The sequence below is a fragment of the Sturnira hondurensis genome, unplaced genomic scaffold (genome assembly GCF_014824575.4).
Source record: "Sturnira hondurensis isolate 20B ecotype Veracruz unplaced genomic scaffold, ASM1482457v3 Scaffold0001120, whole genome shotgun sequence".
Taxonomy (NCBI): Eukaryota; Metazoa; Chordata; class Mammalia; order Chiroptera; family Phyllostomidae; genus Sturnira; species Sturnira hondurensis.
The window spans coordinates 814,087-833,672 of NW_028073751.1; the positions used below are offsets into that span (position 1 = coordinate 814,087).

At 46.2% G+C, this 19,586-nt stretch overlaps 1 protein-coding gene across 5 annotated transcripts in view; it reads right to left on the bottom strand.

Moving 5' to 3' along the window:
- Positions 1 to 19,586, bottom strand: part of KLHL3 (kelch like family member 3) — a 115,393-nt gene that overhangs the window by 9,393 nt on the left and 86,414 nt on the right. For all 5 annotated transcript variants that reach the window (XM_037060984.1, XM_037060975.1, XM_037061006.1 and 2 more), the window contains 4 exons: positions 8,969 to 9,086; positions 8,361 to 8,558; positions 6,734 to 6,835; positions 3,417 to 3,545 (listed from right to left, as the gene is read on the bottom strand). In XM_037060984.1, coding sequence (XP_036916879.1) covers positions 3,417 to 3,545; positions 6,734 to 6,835; positions 8,361 to 8,558; positions 8,969 to 9,086 — 547 coding nt within the window. The remainder of the gene's footprint in view (positions 1 to 3,416; positions 3,546 to 6,733; positions 6,836 to 8,360; positions 8,559 to 8,968; positions 9,087 to 19,586) is intronic.

Here is a 19,586-nt window from a genome sequence, read left to right on the forward strand (position 1 = left end):
ATAAATAAATTCTGGGTTTTGGGGGCCCCACCCCCACACATAAAATGTGTGTAAATAAATGGAGGCTTCATACACAAAGAAAAAGGACTGAAAGAACTCCACCACAACAGTAAAAGCAGTTATTCCCGAGTGGTAAAATTGTACTTCTTCTCCCTTTGCCTTCCTACATTGCCCACTTTCCCTTCACCGTTGTGTCGCTTCTGCTGCTCAGCCCAGCATCAGTCGCGCAGAAAGAGCTGAGGATGGAAACTAGCCTCACAGCAGGCGGACGGAGGTCACTACAGCCAGACCTTCCTGCTGCCTTGGAGCAGAAGCTGTTCTCTCCCTCCCTCCCAGCCCTTGCTCTCCTCTTAGGTGGCTGAGGGCATTCCATTTAGGTGGCTGAGGGCTGAGGGCATTCCCTCAGTCAGTGTTGACAGACCTCAGCCGAGTGCTAGGACTGTATCCTTCAACACAAGTCAAGAAAATAAAAGCCAGGCCCTGGCCAGTGTGGCTCGGCTAGAGCGCTGTCCCATACACCGAAAGGCCGCTGGTTTGATTCCTGGCCAGGGCCTATGCCTGGGTTACTGGTTCAGTTTCCTTCCCTCTCTCTCTCCCTGCCTTCTCTTCTCTTTAAAATCAATAAGCATGTCCTTGGGAGAGGATTTAAAAAAAAAAAAAGCCAGACAGGAGGAGGGCTGCACAGTACCCTAGAAAGACCGACTGACCTGGTGGCTGGGACACGTGGGTGCTGGCTGGGATCTCTAACTTCCCTTTCAAGGGCCTCAGTTTCCCCATGGTGAAGTGCGAGGGAGCGGGGTGGGGGTGGGGGAGGGGCCGTGTCAGCAAGCACACTGCGCCCCGGACTACTGCGTCAACTGGCTGCATCCCCATAAGCTGGGAGCCTTCCGAAAGCCCAGATGGCAGGGCTTCACTCCCAGAGACACTTGGTTGTGAATCAGAAAAAGTGCCTCAGGTGATTAGGGTGTGTAGCCAGGTTCTAGACCCAAGGACTTGATTTCTAGAATATAAACTTCATATGGACAAGGATCATATGTGTCCTATCACATGTGTTTCCCTGTGCCTGAAGGTAGGTGGTAGGTTCTCAACAAACACTGTTTGAATGATGAAATACATGAAATCTCATTCAGCAGTTGTGCTGGTTGGCTAGTGGTGCCTTGCAGTTGCCCGAAACCAACAGCAGATGGTGGTGTTACACCAACAATGGCTATCCACTGGACTCAGGGTAGTAGAACCATTTTCTGAAGCTACCTTGCCTTCCCCTCCTCCACACACACCAGGAGCTAGCATACACTGGGACCAGGAAATGGCCTCAGTCCCCACACCATCTGCAGGCAGTTGCCCACCCCTGCTGAGGAAGCAGGCAGTCTCCCAGGCGCTCAGGGGCACCCCTCCTCCACAAACATTCAGACAGAGGCTTCCTGGACTTACAGCCATGGGGCTCCTGCACCACAATGGGCCTCAGGCAACCAGAGGTCAGGGTTCTTGGGTCCTTGCAGCCACCAAAGACCATCCTCCACCAGAAGTATGTGGGTTTTGCAGCCCAGAGGTGAGGCTTCCCCTAGTCTTATGAATGTGAAGCACCTATGAAAAGCTGACTGGGACCTGAGGAAAAAGCCCACCTCTGGGAGAGACCAGTGCCTCAAACAAGGCCACTGTGCTTCCCTGGAGCACAGGCAGCAGAGCCGTAATCACCCAGGGCTTCCAAGCCAGGTGAGAGGCCGAGGCAGCAATACCCTGAACAGCGCTGCAGGGACACAGCGTGTCAAAGGCACGTTCTGCCCACAAGACCAGCCTGAACTCCCTAAGGCAGGTCTGTGCTCCAGGCTGCACACGGGGCTGGGCTTCCACCCTTTCTACCTGAGACGTTTCTAGAAGCAGCCCTACATTCCAGTGTGTGCTGCCCCACTCCTGCTGAGCTGACCCTGCATTCTTGGGCTTTAAACACCTGCTCTCACACCTCAAGTCACACAGAGGGCTTTAAGAAGTACAAAGAAGACTCTACCAAGACTCTATAAACCAAAAGTACTGAAAGAGCTCTGTGAAGGAAGAAGAACCACGGGATTGGTGAATTGAACTGGCCCCAAGGGAACACCCACTGCAACCCACTCGCTTCACATCTCGGGAACCAAGGCCAGGAAGGGGGAAGAGACTTGCAGGAGTTTGAGCAGGCCCCGCCCAGGCCTCCTGACTGGCGCCCAGGACTTGCTGCAGGTCCAGGAAGTGCCAGCCCCTCGGGACCAGCAGAGATGAGCTCCCTCAAACTGCATTCCAAACACAGTGCCTTGTAAGTGGGAGTATGCAACTTTCCATTTCCAACAGGTGAACACAATATTTTAATACTGGGAAATATTAAAACAGCATAATTTTTAAGGAATGCTGAGGAAGTAATCATGTATCTAGTACTATAAAATGACATCACAGCTCAATCTTCAAAAATACAAAGAAGAGAACGGAGTAACAATGCAGGGAAGAACTCCCAACTGCGGCTTCCCTTCCCAGAAGTCACACCACTTTCCCACCAGGCCCTGGTTGGTCATCAGTCACCACCCCCCACAGGAACTGGGAAAGGAAGCCAGGGCCTCGCAGACCCTCTCCTCTGGTCCTCTGAGATGACGGGGGAAGACAAAACAGGAAGAGGGAATGCTGCTCCACTTCCTGGCACACCCCAAAGGACCACACAGCTCCTAGTCTTCCCACAGGAAGTAAAAGTGGGAAGTCATGCTCTTCCCGTGGGGGCCGGGGGCTGAAGTGGAGGACAGTGAGTGGGGGTGATACAAGATTATCCTCCCCAAGTATGAGCACTAACAGCTTGGCTTTCAGCCCCTAAAGCAGATACCAGACAAGCAAGTTCTGGCTTCTCCACTGGAGACCAGGATAGCTAGCTGTGCTTGTCCTACCAGTTTCTAAGAATGAGATTCTAATAAATTGGAGGTTGAAAAAGCTAACTTTGAGGTGAGACAGGCTTGAGTGGGAATCCTGACTTTGCCAGCTACTAAGGATATAACCTTGAGCAATTTACTCAGTCCCTGGCTGACTTACTTTTTTAATGTTAAGTGAAATCAATATTGTATCTACCTTATAGGGCTGTGGTTAAATAAATTGAGTCATACAAAGTCCTTATTAGGACAAGGCCTGGCACATATCAAGCCTCCACTTTCAGGGGACGCAGAATCTCCACAAAAGTGGAAGGGATGGCGATGAAGAAAGTATTATCTCAGCCATTCTCTAGCAAAGTAATCCCCCGGGAAAGGTTCACTTTCAAGTGCTTGTGTGCAGCTACACGGTGCTGGTGGGATCATGCATACTGAAAGGAAAGAAGAGGGAGGTTATAAGGGTAGGAGGTTAAGTTGCTGTCTCCAGACCCACCTGTGAGTAGATCAGACAGAGCCTGCGCCCTGAGGCTCCCCCCATACCTGCGCCACTACGGCGGGTGCTCATGTCCGCCACGTATGTCCACTCATTGGTCAAGGGGTTGTACTGCTCCACGGTGCTCAGGCACTGGCGGGAGGCCCCATCGTAACCCCCAACAGCATACAGCTTTCCTGGAACAAAGTAGATGAGGGTGGTGCTGGGGACCTGTCGTGGAACCAGACTGTGACAGAAACTCCATCTCTAACCCACTGGGTACCCGCCTCCCTCAGACCGCAGGGTCCACTCCCTCCAGGGGCACCACCAACTTATTCCCCAACTAGGCAAGCATCCTTCCCATCTCAGGAGTCTACTTCCTCTTACATCTGAGCTCCTTGAAGCAGTACTGAGCCTCTTTCTAAATAAGCACCAAACACCCAGAACAAAGCATTGGCCCAGCACTGCTGCGGCTCAGCATATTCTTACTAGTCAACTGTTAGATCTTCTCCAGAACAAGGCACAAGAGATAGAAAAGTAGAGGGCCCCACCTATGGGCAGGAAGGCTGATTCTCTGGCTAAACACTCACAATGGCAGGCAGAACAAATATGGGAAATATTCTTCGGTGGGAATCCGAACCCTGTCTTAGCCATGGTTTGTACTCTGTCCACCACTCTTGTGGGCGGAGCATGTGAATGGAGGCCTCTGGGTACACTGTGGGCCGACACGGCCAGAATTTCTCTGCAGACTCCCTGTGATCTCTGTCTGAGCCATGCAAGAGCCCTGAAGCACCATCACCTATTTTTAAAATAAAAGTCCCATGAGCTGTTATCTAAGAGCATCATTTCTTCCTCAGGTTGGGGTGAGGTGGGAAAAGGAGTCAGGAAATTATCATCATTATTATTTGAGTTCTCCCAGAGCAGTTATTTAAACATTTTAGGCTGAACATGTAGTCTTGGAGCTCAGAGGAAGGTCTCGCGTGGGTGTGTGCTGGGGAACCCCCCCTTACCTGTAGTCTGCAAGCCTATGGGGACCATGGAGTTACAACACAGATCTCAACACTAGCTATAGACTAAATAAACACCAGATGCAAACCTCACTAACAGGGTTACTTAAAATACTTTTTGTCAATGTGTTTTTTCTTAATAGAGAAATACCAAGAGGACAACTAGTACATGAAAATTTGCGATTATTTTATGTTAGCAAGAGATGCTCAGGCTGAAAACAATGCTCTGGCATCAGGACTATTGGCGCATCACGGCTCTGCCCCCAACCCGCCCCGTAGGCAATAAAATATGTACAACTGCTTCTTCTTTCATCCTTTAGCCTGGCCTTGTTTTCCGCCCAAGTCCTCCCCACTGGCCCTTCTGGAAGAAACACACACCTCCCCAGTCAGCCCTTGCCAGGCCGGAGAGAAGAATCCGGACTCTGCAGCTCCTCCAGGGTCCAGCCCACACGTACAATGTGCTGGCTCAGATGCAACAACCCGCTCACCAGCTTCCCACCGCTCGTCAAAGGCCAAGCCTCTCGGGGAGAAAAAAGGCTGGGGTGCGCAGGAGACAAGACGCTCCAGAGGGCAACCCCCGTGGATAAGGAGAAACCTTATTCTCCATAGCACATGACCTCCACACTGTTGGGAGCTCCTGCCTAGTCTCCGAGCTTCACTGTCCCTTTTCCTAAGTAGGGATTCTTCCGGGCGGCCGGCAGCAATGCCCCTGATTTCCATTCTTTTTTTTTCCTAGTGTCATTCCAACCGCACAGCCATGGTTAGGAGATGGTGGGAGGGAGGAGAAGCTTGTGGGGACAATGTGGAGAGCTGTAGCTACAAGGCCACAGCAAGGCACAGTCCACTTAAGACCCTCCCTTCACCATTCTCAGACTCTCTGCTGCCCAGGATGATTCACAGACAGGAGATCCAAACTCAGAGTGGACAAAAGAAACAACTTCCTGTCTGTCCTACACGTCAGCAGGGCAGGCTCCAGGGCAGTGCTTCTTCCACGTAAGAGAGTACGCTCACAGAGGCCTTGGTCAGGGGGGCATTTCAAGTTACTATGATGAAGGTACCTCCTCTAACCCCCGTCAGCCATTCCAACCCCCAAAAATGCCCACTCAAGGTTTCTCCTTGAGTCTATTAACAAGATATGCTACTCTACTGTTTAATATTCCTGGCTGAGGAACAGGGAGAAATGGGAAAGTGGCTAGTCAAAGCACTTACATTTGACAGGCAAATCAATTCTGCCCACCAGGAGGATGAGACTGAAAGAAATAACTTATCTCCATAGGAGGACAAAATCCTTGCACTTGCGAGGATGACTTGTTTGGGGTGTTAGAATAACATGGAAATTTAAACTGCACAACACTGGTACAGACCTAGCAGTGTGCTGAGAAGAGAGAATCTTTCCACTGCTGTCTGATTCACTGCACATCACCCTCTCCCCGAAGCACTGGTGTGTGTTCTTGTGCACACCCACGAGAGACGGAATGCACAAGTCTGATGCACAGATATTCCAGTAAATTCCCACCCCAGGGCAGGCTAATGAATCAGCATCGCTCTGCAAAGTATAATGTTTTAGTCCAAATAATGCTCTATGCTTTAATACACTGAATTCACACGTTTGTAAAACTCCTCCCTAATCAGCCTTTTCTAATGGTCTGCAGGAGTGTGGCACAGTGGAAGGAGCACTGGGTTAGGACTCAGACCTGGGTTCAAGGACTGGCAGTGCTGTCTACTAACAAGGGGCACATACCACTCACCCCTCTGGGACTCAGTTTGCCCTTCTGGAGAATGGAGAAAATCCTAGTCCTGCCTATTTCTCTCAGAAGGGTCTGGAGGAGGAACGACCTGCACCACCATTACAAACCATGGTGTGCTGTCTAAGCAGGCCCCAGACTCCTCCGCTCCCTCCCGCATCACCCCTCACACCTTTCCCGACCGCAGCCGGGCTCTACCAGCAACTGCCCCGCAGGGACTAACCAGCCCTGGGAAGAGGCACCCGCCTCAGTCAGGCTCCATTGATGTTCCACATACGAACATGAGGACGAAGTGTATTAAACACTGAACTCTCACCCCCTCTACATTGACTCCTGGGTCAGGTACTGACTCTGGGTTCCCCACTCTCCTCCACTTCCCAACCGTAACAGAGCTGTTGTAACACAGCCGTTAAAAACGGGCCAAACGATAAGCCGCGTGTCCCTTCTAGGCTCCTCCCACCTAGTTCGCTCACTTATTTACCTCGGGCTGCAGCTTCACCTCTCTGGGTCTCAGCTTTCCTCATCTGCTAAATTAGGACACTAGAAGCTGACTCGGAGCAGTGATGAAAGGAAGAGAGCCAGACATCCAGGAGAAGGCCCAGGGCTGGGGTGGGGCCCACGGCTGCTCCTTACCCTCCACGACGCCCACACCCACACTGCTCCGCCGCGTGTTCATTGGGGCCACGAAGAACCACTCATTGGTCTTGTAGCTGTAGGCTTCCACCGATGCTAGGCCTGGGAAACAAGAGACTCGTGAGATTTCTGTGGCACCAGGCCTCACCCTGCTGTGCCGAGAAGCAGAGGGGATGGGAAGAGTACAGACCTGGGGGCTAGAAACCTGAGTCAGCACCGCCTCTACCTCACTGCCCGAAGCACACCTGCACAGCGCCTCCCTGGGGGGACCACAGGGCGGGTTGTGAGAGGACAGGGTTAAAACTGAACTGCCCTGCAGGCACAAATTGTTACATCTACAGAATAGAATAAATACCTCCGGTTGCCTCACTAAACGCCTATTCCAACACTCTTTTCTCTTGTCTTCATCTACCTTAGACGCTGAAAACTTGCCTTCCCAGACTCCCTGGCAGCTTGGGGTGAACAAATCAGTGTGACCTACCCAGAAATCTGATGGGGATTTCTGAAATATCCTTTGCTTTTATGACACAAATGTCACCTCTTCCTGCTTTTTGTACCTGGAACACAAATACGTAGGCTGGAACTGTAACAGCCATCTTGTGTTCATGAGGATAAAGCCAAGAGACTCTCACAGAACTAGGCCCCAATATTTTTGAGCAACTGGACCAAGTTAGCAACTGCCAACCTCTAGACTTCTTGTTTCAGGAGTAAAACAAAATCTCTAATTTTTTAGGCCACAGTTTAGTCAGTTTGTCTAATAACAGCCAAAAGAAAAATCCTAAAATAATTCTAAAAAGAAACAATGTCCCACTTCCCTTTTGTTCTCTTTATTCCCAGGTTCCATTACTGAGGCAGCCCCCAGAGGGCTAAAGACCCTGGAGTTACATGAGTGAGGTCCAGAGAAGGCTGGTAGAAGTCACTCACTTGTAAAGAAACAAATAAAAATTCAGAGAAGTAAAAAATATTTTTTCACATCCCTGGGGGGGGGGGGTCAAAGGATATCACTTTATAATAGTTTCATAGAGTTACTGTCTACAGAGACACCACCTGGAGATATGAGAAGAAATGAGATAATCTCTCCAAGTCCATGTCCACTAATAGTTTCCGACTCTCACTTTGAAGCCAGATAAAAGACCAGGAGCAAAGGGATGTTCCCGCAGTGGCACAGCCTTGCAAAGATTTGGTGGGGAGTACAAAGGACGATGGAGAAAAACTGTGTGCCCTGAGCTCTGTCTCTTCCTGTGGCTAAACCTTCGCTCCCTCATCTGTCCAACAGAGGGTTCAGACTACAGTCCTGAGATGCTCTCCAACTAAGCATGCTCTCTTTCTAAGTCTCATCTTCTGAGTAATGGGTTCCCAGCCACAGGCAGGGCGAAAGCCCCCCTCCTGATGATTGGGGTCCTTCCTAAAGCCCTAGAAATGACAGCACATGGGCAGTCACATTTTTTTGTGTGTAGAAAGGCCTGGCTCTGGCACCCAAGCTGGGAGAGAAGAAAGGATGGGTAACTTCTTGGGGAAGTAGCTATGGATGGACAGGAGGTTGGCCCAAGAACTGGCTGAGCAAACCAGGGTTGCAAGGAGGGTGTGTCGCAGACTGGGGCAGGTGGGGACCGTGTCTAGGACCTACCAGTACTGCCATCAAAGCCCCCCACGGCGTAGAGCAGGTCATTGAGCACAGCCGCGCCCAGTGTGCTCCGGCGTTCCTGCATGCTGGCAATGGACGTCCACTGGTCCTTCACACCATCGTACACATCCACTGTCCGCACGCGCAGTGAGCCGTTAAACCCGCCCACAGCATACACGTGGCCAGCCATGAACACCACACCTGAGGCACAGAAAACCAAGGCACTGAGGCTGTCTCTGGCACCTGCTCACTCACGTGGATGAGCCACAAAGGGGAAGTCAGGCAGGCATATGAATAATTTACCACAGAAGAGGATATCCAACTCTAGATACTTGGAAGTTATTATGGGACTCATCGGGTTTCTTTTCATATTTGCTTTTCTGATTTTGTTTCATTCAAGCAAACAAATTTTAGCTTGACGCCTCTAAGCACAAAAGAACTGACCCCAGAAGGTACAGCTAGAAACTGGGCAAGTGCGGACGGAAAAGGAAGAGAGTCTATAATGCACAGATGTTTGGAGAAACAAGGAGCAGAGCATGACTTCTGCCACCAAGCAGAGAGAGGCAAGGCAGGGACAGGCGGCCTGCATGCTGGGAGATGCTGCTGCTCACCTGCCCTGCATCTCCTGGAGGGAAGCTCAGCAATCTGGTCCCATCGGTCCTCCTCGAAGTCGTAGCACTCCACACTGCGGATCGCCTTGGGCGCCTGTCCACCGACCACAATCATGACCTCCAGAAAGACAAGCGGACATTAGCAGGGTCTCTGTAACACCCAATTCATGGGTGACCAATGTCTGGTACTTCCGCATACTAACTGCCCGGGGTCCATAGGTGATCTGAGATGCCAATTTACAGAGCTACATACATGAAAATGCTGCCCCTAATCACCAACAGACATGCATATCCACAAAATGTCTAATGAGCATCTTCCCACAGAAACGCAACCATTAAGATCTATGCTTCCCAGATGCCATTGCCCAGAGCTGTGTTTAGGACACGTGCAGACACTCACGGCATCTTCTGCAACTTCAGCGCCCTCGAGGATTTTGGGCAGAGAGACTAAATTTTATATCAAAACAAAATATTCCCAAATATATATCAAAATGTGTGTGTATTTTAGAATATAGTATAGAATTTGAAAGCATTTTTAAGGTAAAATTACTTCAAAAATATTTCTGAATGCATAGGCTACAGGGTGTACTTACTCATTCTTTAATAACCACTGTTTGAGCCCATGAACCACAGGGATTTCCTGGTGGTGTGCCAGTACCAATTTTGCCACTGTGAATCACTGTAGTGCTCTTTACTCCCTGACAATGTATTTTTAGGAAGAGAAGTGACCATCAAAATCAGTGGGAGCTCACACAAGTACGTCCTTCAGGTGAACATTATCTATAATACGAGGAGACAGACAACCACTACTCAAGATCAGGCATGTAAGCCTCAAGACTCCAGACTCAGGCTCACCCACTGCACCAGTGGGTCATCTCTGGTCACCAGAGTTAGTCCACAGCCCCATGTGGCCAAGTGGGTGACCAATGTTCAACAACTCAGAATTTACTTCTGACTTCTGGGACATCCAAAGGAACCCAGGACACAGTTCAGGCTTAGAGCTGCTGCTGCTTCTGGAACTAAACATTCTCCACTCATGCCTCGGCACAGAGGGCCCACTGCTCTGAGTCGAGGGCAGCCCTTTTCCGCGGGGAGCTGAAATCTACACTGCTTCCCATCTGTGATTCTTTGCTTACACAGGCATCCACGAACAGTTCAAGGAAGAACTTAGCCCCTCAGCAAACTTCAGACAATGCCCAAGTCATCCAGGGTCAATAATGCCCTGCCTTCATAAACATGCCTAGAACTTGCATTGTCCTTCTGGTTTTGAATTGGTAAAGCTAAAATGAAGTCAAAGTATTGCAAAAGTTTTCTTTGAAATGTAAATTTGGGGGCTCAGAGAGAATCAAACCAGTGTTAAGTTTTCCTTTCTGCAGTGACCTCAGGCACCCAGCACCCTCCCACAGGCTGTCCCCTCTCCTTAAAATATGCCCCCTCCTTTCTGATCCCTCTGCTCTGACACCTACTATCCTTCAGGTCTCAGTTGACATGTCACTTTCTCCAAGAGCACCTCTCTGACTTCAAACTCTGAGTTCCATGTTCCTTCTCTGGAATCACACCTGCCCAGTGTTCTTCCATTAAAACGACCAGCATTGTACTTTAACCGCCTGGCGACCTTGTCTCCCCTCCTAGACAGTGAGTCTTTGCCAGGGCAGGAAATTTATCTGCCTCAGTCATCAAGATGGCCCTAAGGCCTTATGGTGCTAGGTAAAAGTGAGGACTCAAACATTTATTTTGAATAAAGAATGAATGAATAGTAAATAGCACATGCAAAGAGTTACATGAAGGAAATACAGCTAAATGAGAAAAAATATACAAGCCAGAATGCACTGTCTTGGGTAAGACATTGGACACCAGATTACAATTCGGGGGATGTCAAGGAAAAGCAAAATACAAAGAAAGAGAATTCATTCCATCTTTTGACTCAATTACCAAAAGAAATGTTTCTTACTCTTTATACAAGCTGTCAGACTTCTTCTGTAAATAAAAAAGGCAAAGCTTTCAGGAAAGCTCGCCATCCCTAGAAACCATCTTCCACCAAGGCACCAGAAGGTACATCGCACTGAGGAAAATCCCACACTCTGAGGATTTTCATAGTAACATAGAAATGGAATTAGAGAAATACAAAAACTTCAATGTTCAAGTGAAACATGAGTAGAAAGACAAAAATAATACAGGACAAGGTTTTCAAAATAAATTTTCCTGTGAGCTCATAGAACCACTGGTGAGAGAAGACTTTTAATTCTCAAAACCTGTACAACAATCTGCGAAGAGTAGTTATGAGGTTGTGTGAAACAGGACCATTGGTTCCTGGAAATGCGGAGGCCGCTCAAGGCAGAGGGAGAACCATCTTTCTGTCGCTCTCCTAGGCGTAAGAAATCCAATTTCTATGGCAACCCTTGCAAAAAGCCACCATACAAAGAGCACTACACTCATCACCATTTACTTGTGCAGAGTAAAGAGAATAAATTTTCCATCTTGAACACTAATTAATGATTGTTCCCACAGATACCTGATCTTAGCGACCAATCAGACAAAAATGAGTCCACATGCATTACATCTCTGAAATTACAAACCTCTAGCTACTTACGAAGACCACAGGGTATCAGGGCAAGAAGAGACCTGAACCACTGTCTCTGGCAAGCCCTCATTCTACATTTTCAGAAAAACTCAGGCCCAAGAAGTTCAATAGGCATATTTTTTCTTGCCTCAATGCCCCTAAATTCCAATTTACTAGATATTGGTAATGCTTTTAACAGAAATTACTGAATCAAATCAGCTTATTTAATGATCACTACTTTTAACATTTATCCTTCAAGGTAACCCAGGGTAACAAGGTTACTACCAGTAATCACGTGGGAATCACAATAATCTAAGGAACCAGTTCCAGGCTAACAATTATGCTAGACTGAACAGGCTTTAATCACCCTCAAGAACTGCAATGTACTTGGGCGTCCTGCAGGAATCCTCAGGGTCCTACCCCCAAGTCTCAACTGACACCATGTTGAAGGCTGCAGAAGTCACGGTGAATAGAGTTCTGGCCGACGGAACACAGGTGAGCCAGACTCCGCTGTGCATGGGGGATGATTATTGGACGACTCCCAAGAAAAACAAGCTCATTCGGGAAAGTCAAATGGCCATTTACTTTAGGGAGATTAGTGAGCGAGACCATGGAAAGACTACCTGACTCCTTAGGAAGGAAATTTCACTCGCAGCAAAATACAATAGCTTTTAAGTAAATAAAAAATGCCCTTTTCCACAGAGAATAGCCAGGGAAAGGAACAGCAGATAAGCAGAGTGGAGCTTTCCGACGCACTGTGGGTCGAGACCCTAACCCTAAACCCGCAAGTCATTAAACTCTCCACAAACATGACAGTAACAAGCTAGGCTCTGCACACTTTTTTCATCAGGCAAGAGCAGTGTGTCCAAACTCTCTTCCATGACCGGTGAGCTGGGCAGAAGGCAGGCCCAGCCAGTCGGTCCCTCGGGCCAGGGCAGGAAATGAGACTCTCTCTTACCCTGGTGCGTGGGGCCGCAGGGCTAACACCAAAAGTTCATCCGAAGGAGCATGTCGAGGTTGAGGCAGAAGACTTGTCCAGGCAGGTTCCTGAGCAACAGGTGCTCCAGGCAAGGACGGACAGCCAAGGTGCAGACACAATGGGGTTAGAGAACCAGCAATGAAGAACAAGACCCGAAGAAGAGACAAGGAGTGGGCTAACAGGCTTTGGAGTCAGGCACACCTGGAGCCAAATGTCAGCCCAGTCACTAAATAGCTGTGTGACCGTAGGCAAAGCCCTCACCCTTGCTGAGCCTCACTTTCATCACCCATAATCTCAGAATAACAGAATGTTTCTTCTATGGGTGTCAGGAGGCTTAAATGCTATAAAGGACTTAGTACATTGCTTAGTAAATAGCACCCACTAAATGTTAGCTTCTGCTATTAGATCCACGCCAGCATCATTACTATCACCACCACCAGTGAAGCAGTTGCTAAAAACAGACTCCCAATAAATGGTAGGAAAGAACACAGGATCTGTGAATGGGAGAGTGAGTGCCACCACTAATTCCAAGGGTGATGATGGGGCTTTTTCAAGACCTCAAGGTGTTTTCCAGGTGTGGCCTGAGTCCATTTAAAGGGCCAAGAAGGAAGAGGAGCAGTGCCAACCCAGAGGCCTGGCCCAGGTGAGAAGTCACCCTACCCACCCTGCCAACAGCCTGGTTACCAGTACCACCTACTGAAAGCAGGACAGCTCAGCTCAGGAGAAATCCACCCACTCTCAGCCCAATGGCTTTTTGGTGTCATTTTAAAGAGTTGAATAGAGATGTCAGCTGAACTGAAAGTTCAGTGAAAAGTGCCAGGCTCAGTACATCTCCAAAGGATTCATTTGCAACTTCCTGGAACCTCGTTTCTCTACTGCAGTCTGTGGAACACAGCAACATAGGGGTATTTTGAGCAGCTGGGAGCCAGCCTCTGGTTGTCCATGGCAACCCGGCCTCAGGGAAAGTGCTGGGCAGTGAACGTGTGGGAGCACAGATGATGCTATTAGCTGTTCCCGTTAGAATGTGTCAGTATGCGCTGGGCATACACGCCTCAGAAAAAACACCCTTATTAGCCTCTGCAGCTATGTCAAGGCAGAGTCCTGTTTCTTTCAGGGAGAGAGCTTGGCTGGCAAACAGGTTCACTGCTGAGAATTGCCAAGAGCAGTGCAAATCTCTCCGCTGCCGTGTTCCTCAAAGCCAGCTCTGTCAGCAAGCCTATCTGGACTGAGGTCTTGACAGCCCAACCTAGCCTGCCCTTGGTATCCCTGTGGGTGCTCCTCCAATGAGCCCAATAATCTCCTACCTCCTCCTCTTTCTCCACTGATTTGGTTACTTATATATTTCTATCTTACTTTCTCAGAGGCACTTCTTAAAATTAACAGTCCCCAGAGGGCAGAACTGGGCTTCTTTCTACACAGTACCCAGCCAAAATGCTTTTGTGAAATTTGGAGGGAGTATAATAGAACACTTAAAGGCACAGGGTCTTTAGTCTGTCATCCCTGGCTTAAACCTCAGCTTGGCTATTTACTAGCTGTGCTTTAAAGATGCATCACAAATTCTTTAATACTCCTCCACTCAAGACATGTAACTTCATTGCCCGCCCCTTGAGTGTGGGCTAGACTTACTGACTTGCACCTAGACCATAAAATACAGCGGAAGTGACGGGACATCACTTTGAGGGCAGGTTACGGAAAGACCACAGCTGCTGTCTGAGGGGAGCTCTCACTCTCTTCCTGCAGTAGAATCACTTACCGCAGGCAAACCAGCGGCCATGGCCTGAGGGCACCCAAACCACTCACTGAGAGGCCACAAGACAGGGCACTAAGGCATACTACTAGCAACCAGGAGAGTGGGCTTAGGATCAGGTCCTCCCCAAACAAGCCTTGAGGCGACGGCAGCCCTAGTCAATAGCTCACTACAATATTATGGCTCTTGTCCTGGACAGCCCAGCTAAACCGCCCTGGGATCCCTGTGCACAGAAACTAAGAAAACAAACATTTGTTGGTCAGGGTAATATGTAACACACAAGCCGGTAACTAATATATAATGAGTAGGTGACATAATCTAAGATCCAGTTTCCTCTTGTGTAAAACAGGGATAATCACAAGTTTGAAACTCCTGTGAGGTAATACATGTGAATCACTTAGCCCAATGCTTGGCACATGCTAAGTGCTTAGCAAGTGAGATCTGCTACTACCATTATCGCGGGTTCGCGTTTGGTCGTGCTCAAAGCATAAGCCCCAAGTGGGTCAGACCTGGATCCAAGTTCTCCCGCTGCCACTTGGCCTAGCAAGTCATTTGATCCCACTGAGTCTCACTTTTCTCCAACCGTAGAACTTCCAGAGTTGTTATCAAGATAAGATAATGTAAATAAAGTGCTTTGTAGAAAACACAAGGAAGCCATATTTAGACAATCCTGCTCATATCATTACTAATGCCTTTAGTGATAAGGACAATGACCCTGGGAAGCAACAGAGCACAGCACAAATTACTCTTAGGGCCATCAGGTGGTATGAGCTGGTTCTCTCCCACAGTCATCTCAGCCAGTTTCTGGATGTTCACTCTCATAGACAACTTGCATTTGACCTTGGAGACAGCTCAGGCCTCAGCTCCTATGGAAAGCTTTCCCCAGCCCCTGGCCCCTCTCTGTGTTCCTAGAGTGTTGTGCCTACACCTCCAGGTGACCCTGAGGTAGTCCACTGCAACCGTCCCTTTACATCTATCTCCCTTCTGCCTAGTCTAGAGTTCCTCAGGGAAGGGACCAGCTCACATTCGTCCTTGTGGCTCTAACACCTAACCCCATGCCTGGCAATTAGTGATGCAATGGAAGTGTGTTGGATGGGTAAGTAATAAATTAATGAATTGATGCATGCATGATAGTTTATAGTTTATTGCCAGTGTTTTGCTTTGTTTTTTAATTTAAGTGTTTGGCAACCTGTCTAAGGAATGACAATTGGATTCATTCAATACTGGACTTGTGGGCCAGACTAAATGGTCTAGGGTCAATTGACATTAGTCATCAAGACAGGATATAAAGTAGGATGTGAATCCTCACTGCGACCACCAGAAACCACATGTGTGAAGGCTGAAAGCATGGGAAACAACTAGGGCTAATAGCAACGGTCAGTATTAAACCTCCACGAGGTTATTTCTTCTTTAAAACTACATCTGTTTCGTTCATTCATAAAAACTTGTATTACTGTTTACTCTGCAAGGACACAGTTGGATAATTCCTGAGAGCATGGGACCAGTTTAGTGGAGGACCTGACGCTCCAGAAGAGAACCCTAAATACCTCCCTGAGGCGTCAGCTGGGGGCCCTCAGGAATCTCCTGCCTGTGTTTTCCAGAAGCAAATGAAGCCATCATCAACCTGACCCCTCCTGCTTCATTAAATAAGGTTCATACCAATTTTATTTCTATATATTAGCAATAAACTATTAGAAATTGAAACTTTAAAAGAAAGCATTTACAAGAGCATCAAAAACTATAATGTACTTAGGGGTAAATCTAACAAAAGACATGCAAGACCCACACACTGAAAACTATAAAATATTGCTAAGAGAAATTAAAGACAACTGAAATAAGTGTATATATATGCTATGTTCATGAATCAGAATATTCAGTATTGCTAATACATCAGTTCCCCCCAATCGATATAAAAGTCCCCAGAAGCTTTTCTGTAGAAATAGGCAAGCTGATTCTAAAACTTATATGGACACTCAAATAACTCAGAACAGCCAAAAACAATAATGAAGAACAAAATCGGAGGACTCACACTACCTGATTTCAAGATTTGCAATAAAGTTAGTAATCCAGGCAACATGGTATTAGTGTAAAGATAGACAAATAGATACAAGAAACAGAATAAAGTACATAAATAGACCAACACATATACAGTCAATTATTTACAACGGTGCCAGGATAATTCAATAAGGAAAGGAGAATCTTTCCAATAAAGCTGTAGAGAAAAAATGAACATTCAAATGCAAAATAAATGAACTTTGACCACCTCACATACCATGTTTTTTTTAATCTCAAAATGGGTCATAGACCTAAATGTAAAACCTAAAACTTTAAAATTTCTAGAAGAAAGCATAGGAGAAAATCATTGTGACCTTGGATTAGGCAAAGATTTTTTTTTAGGTAGAATACAAAATACATAACTCATAACAGAAAAGAAATTGATAAAATTAAAAAATTCTGCTCTCCCAAAGATACGGCTAAGGAAATGAAAAGATAACACATATTTGCAAAACATATATCTGATAAAAGATTTGTATTTATAACATATAAAGAATTCTCACAATTCAATAAGAATAACCCAATTTTTTAAATAGAGAAAAGATCTGAACAGATACTTTTCCAAAGAAGATATACAACTAGCAAATAAGCACATGAAAAGATGCTCAACATCATTAGTCATTAAGGACATGCAGATTAAAACCACAGTGAGATATCACCACATACCTACTAGAATCGCCAAAACTTCTTAAAATAGATAGTACAAGTAGTGAGGAGACTGTAAAGTAACTGGAACTCTCGTCCATCGCTGATGGAAATGCATAATAGTATAGCCCTCTTGGAAAAAAGCTTAGTGATAGCTTATAAAGTTAAACATATACTTAATATACAACCCAGCAATCCTACTCCTGGGTATTTTCCCAAGAGAAATCAAAATATACGTCCACACAAAGACCTATAAGTGAATCTGTAAGTATGAGTTCAAAGCAGCTTGATTTGTAATAACTAAAAACTGAACACCCCAATGTCCACCAACTGGTGAATGGATAAATAATTTATAGTACTCCATATAGTGGAATGTTACTTAGCAACAAAAAGGAATGAGCTCCCGATGCATGCAACGTGGATGAATTGCAAAGGTATGATGCTAAGAAAAAGAAGGTGAACTCCAAAGGCTGTGTATGGCATGAGTCCCTTTATACAACATTCTGGAAAAGATAAGAGTACACGGACAGAAATCAGAAACAGCTGCCATGGGCTGGGAGTGGAAGAGGGGGCTTGACTACAAACAGCACAAGAGAACTGTTTGGAGTGATCACCATATTCTATAGTTTTATTAGAATAGAGGTTACATGACTGCATGCGCAGGTCAAAATTTACCATATTTCATCCCTAAAAAGAATGAATGTTGCCATGTACAGCAATCTGAATTTAAGAGGAAATCATCTGGGATAGGGGTAATCAGGGGAGACACATGCGCACCAGGGCAGAGGGACAGAGGGAACCTCTGTACCTTTCGCTCAGTTTTGCTGTGAACCTAAAACTACTCAAAAAACATAAAGCCATAAAGCCTTAATTTTAAAACGAAGTAAATTTATTATAAATCATCTATTAATAAGATGAATGGGATGTTATGTTTTAATTAAAGGAGATTTTGAAAATTAAAAAGAAAAGAAAATCCTTTCCAACTGCCACCAAAACCTGCAAACGCACCCCTAGAAGGCAGTCTGGTGTAAGAAAAAACCGCACACAGATTTTGGAGTGGAACAGACCTTGGTGTGTTGGATTTGAGCAGTACTGATCTCTTATTATGATCATTTAATGACAAGGTAAAATCTGATAATCCTCAAAGCAACCGTTTCCCTCCTACACTCCATTCCTCAACCCACAGTGGGGAGCCCCCTCATTAGCCAGTCCAACCTTAAATCATTCAAGGATTAAAGTCAGGGGAACAATGAGGCAAAGAACAGCAAAGCCTTTTTTAAAATTCCTTAGGAAGATTCAGAGGATGTCCTGGAACTAGTTGCCCACAGAAGGCTCTATGTGCCCAGGAATCTAAACATTTTCATTCTGAAAACAAATGGCTCCTAAGGAGTACAGGTGACCTGCCCCCTGAAACAAGGCGCAGACTCTTCTCCACTGTAGACGCACTTCCTGGGGGTGTGTGGGGAGAAGAGGGGAGACGGTCTCAGCATGCTTAGTCCAGGCCCAGACGCAAATTTGGCTTTGATTTTTAAATCCGCCTTTTCATGGGTATTGTAACAAAAGCTAGATGTGGAGTCTAGAAAAGGAAAGGTCACTGGGTATGGGATCTGTAAAAAGAAACTGGGCCAGCTCTGCACCATTTCCTGAGCTCCAGAACACAGTCCCCAGGAAAAGATGTCATTACCCTGACAACATAGTATGAGATCCTCAGTTTCCAAAGAGAAAAATCACAAAGATAGGCAACGAGGCCGACAGAAAACCCAAGATGGAAACAGCCTCCTCCACATAAAACAATAGTGCACCCTAGAATCAACAATCTCAAGACACAAAGCTTGTGGAGATTTAGATCACAATGAAGGTGGCCTTCAGAGGGATGGAGAGAAGGAATTTTTTTACTAACATTACTTGAGGGCAACTTGCTCATGATTTGCGATACAAAGAAGCTGTACTCCTATCCTCACTCCCTAAACCAAAGAAATTCTAAATGCGTTAAAGAGTCAAATGGAAAACAGAAATCTAAAAGTACCTAAAGAAAACACGGGAGTATTTTTTTTTAAATCTCAGAGGAGGGAAAATATTTCTAAGCATGACGCAAAACCTAAGATATAAAGCAAAAATTAGATCAATTTGACTGCCTAAAACTGTTTCAGAGGATTCAAAAAATGTTATAAATAAATTTAGAGGCAAAATACAAACTAAGAAAAAATATGTTAAACACATACAAAGACATAATCTCTTTAACATAAAAAGAGCCCTTAAAATCCCTTGATAAAAAAATACACAGTCCAGTAGGAAAATGGGAAAAGAACGTGAACAGAGAATTTTTTACAAAGAACTAGAAATGCCAATAATCGTCTGAAATCAAGATTCATCTCCCAAGAAATGCGAATGAAAACACGATGCCAGCTTTTAAAAGATGTTTGACACAGAAATGTTTATAATATTAAAAAATGAAAGTAATTCCAAACCTATCAATAAAGGACAGTTAAATAAATAATGGTACACAAATATAATTAAATACCATGTACCTATTATAATTTAAATACTGAGGTTACCTAGACTAATAACATTTAAAACAGTCTATAGGATATGGTTGAGTAGTAGAATAAAAGATTTTAATCTATGTAACAAG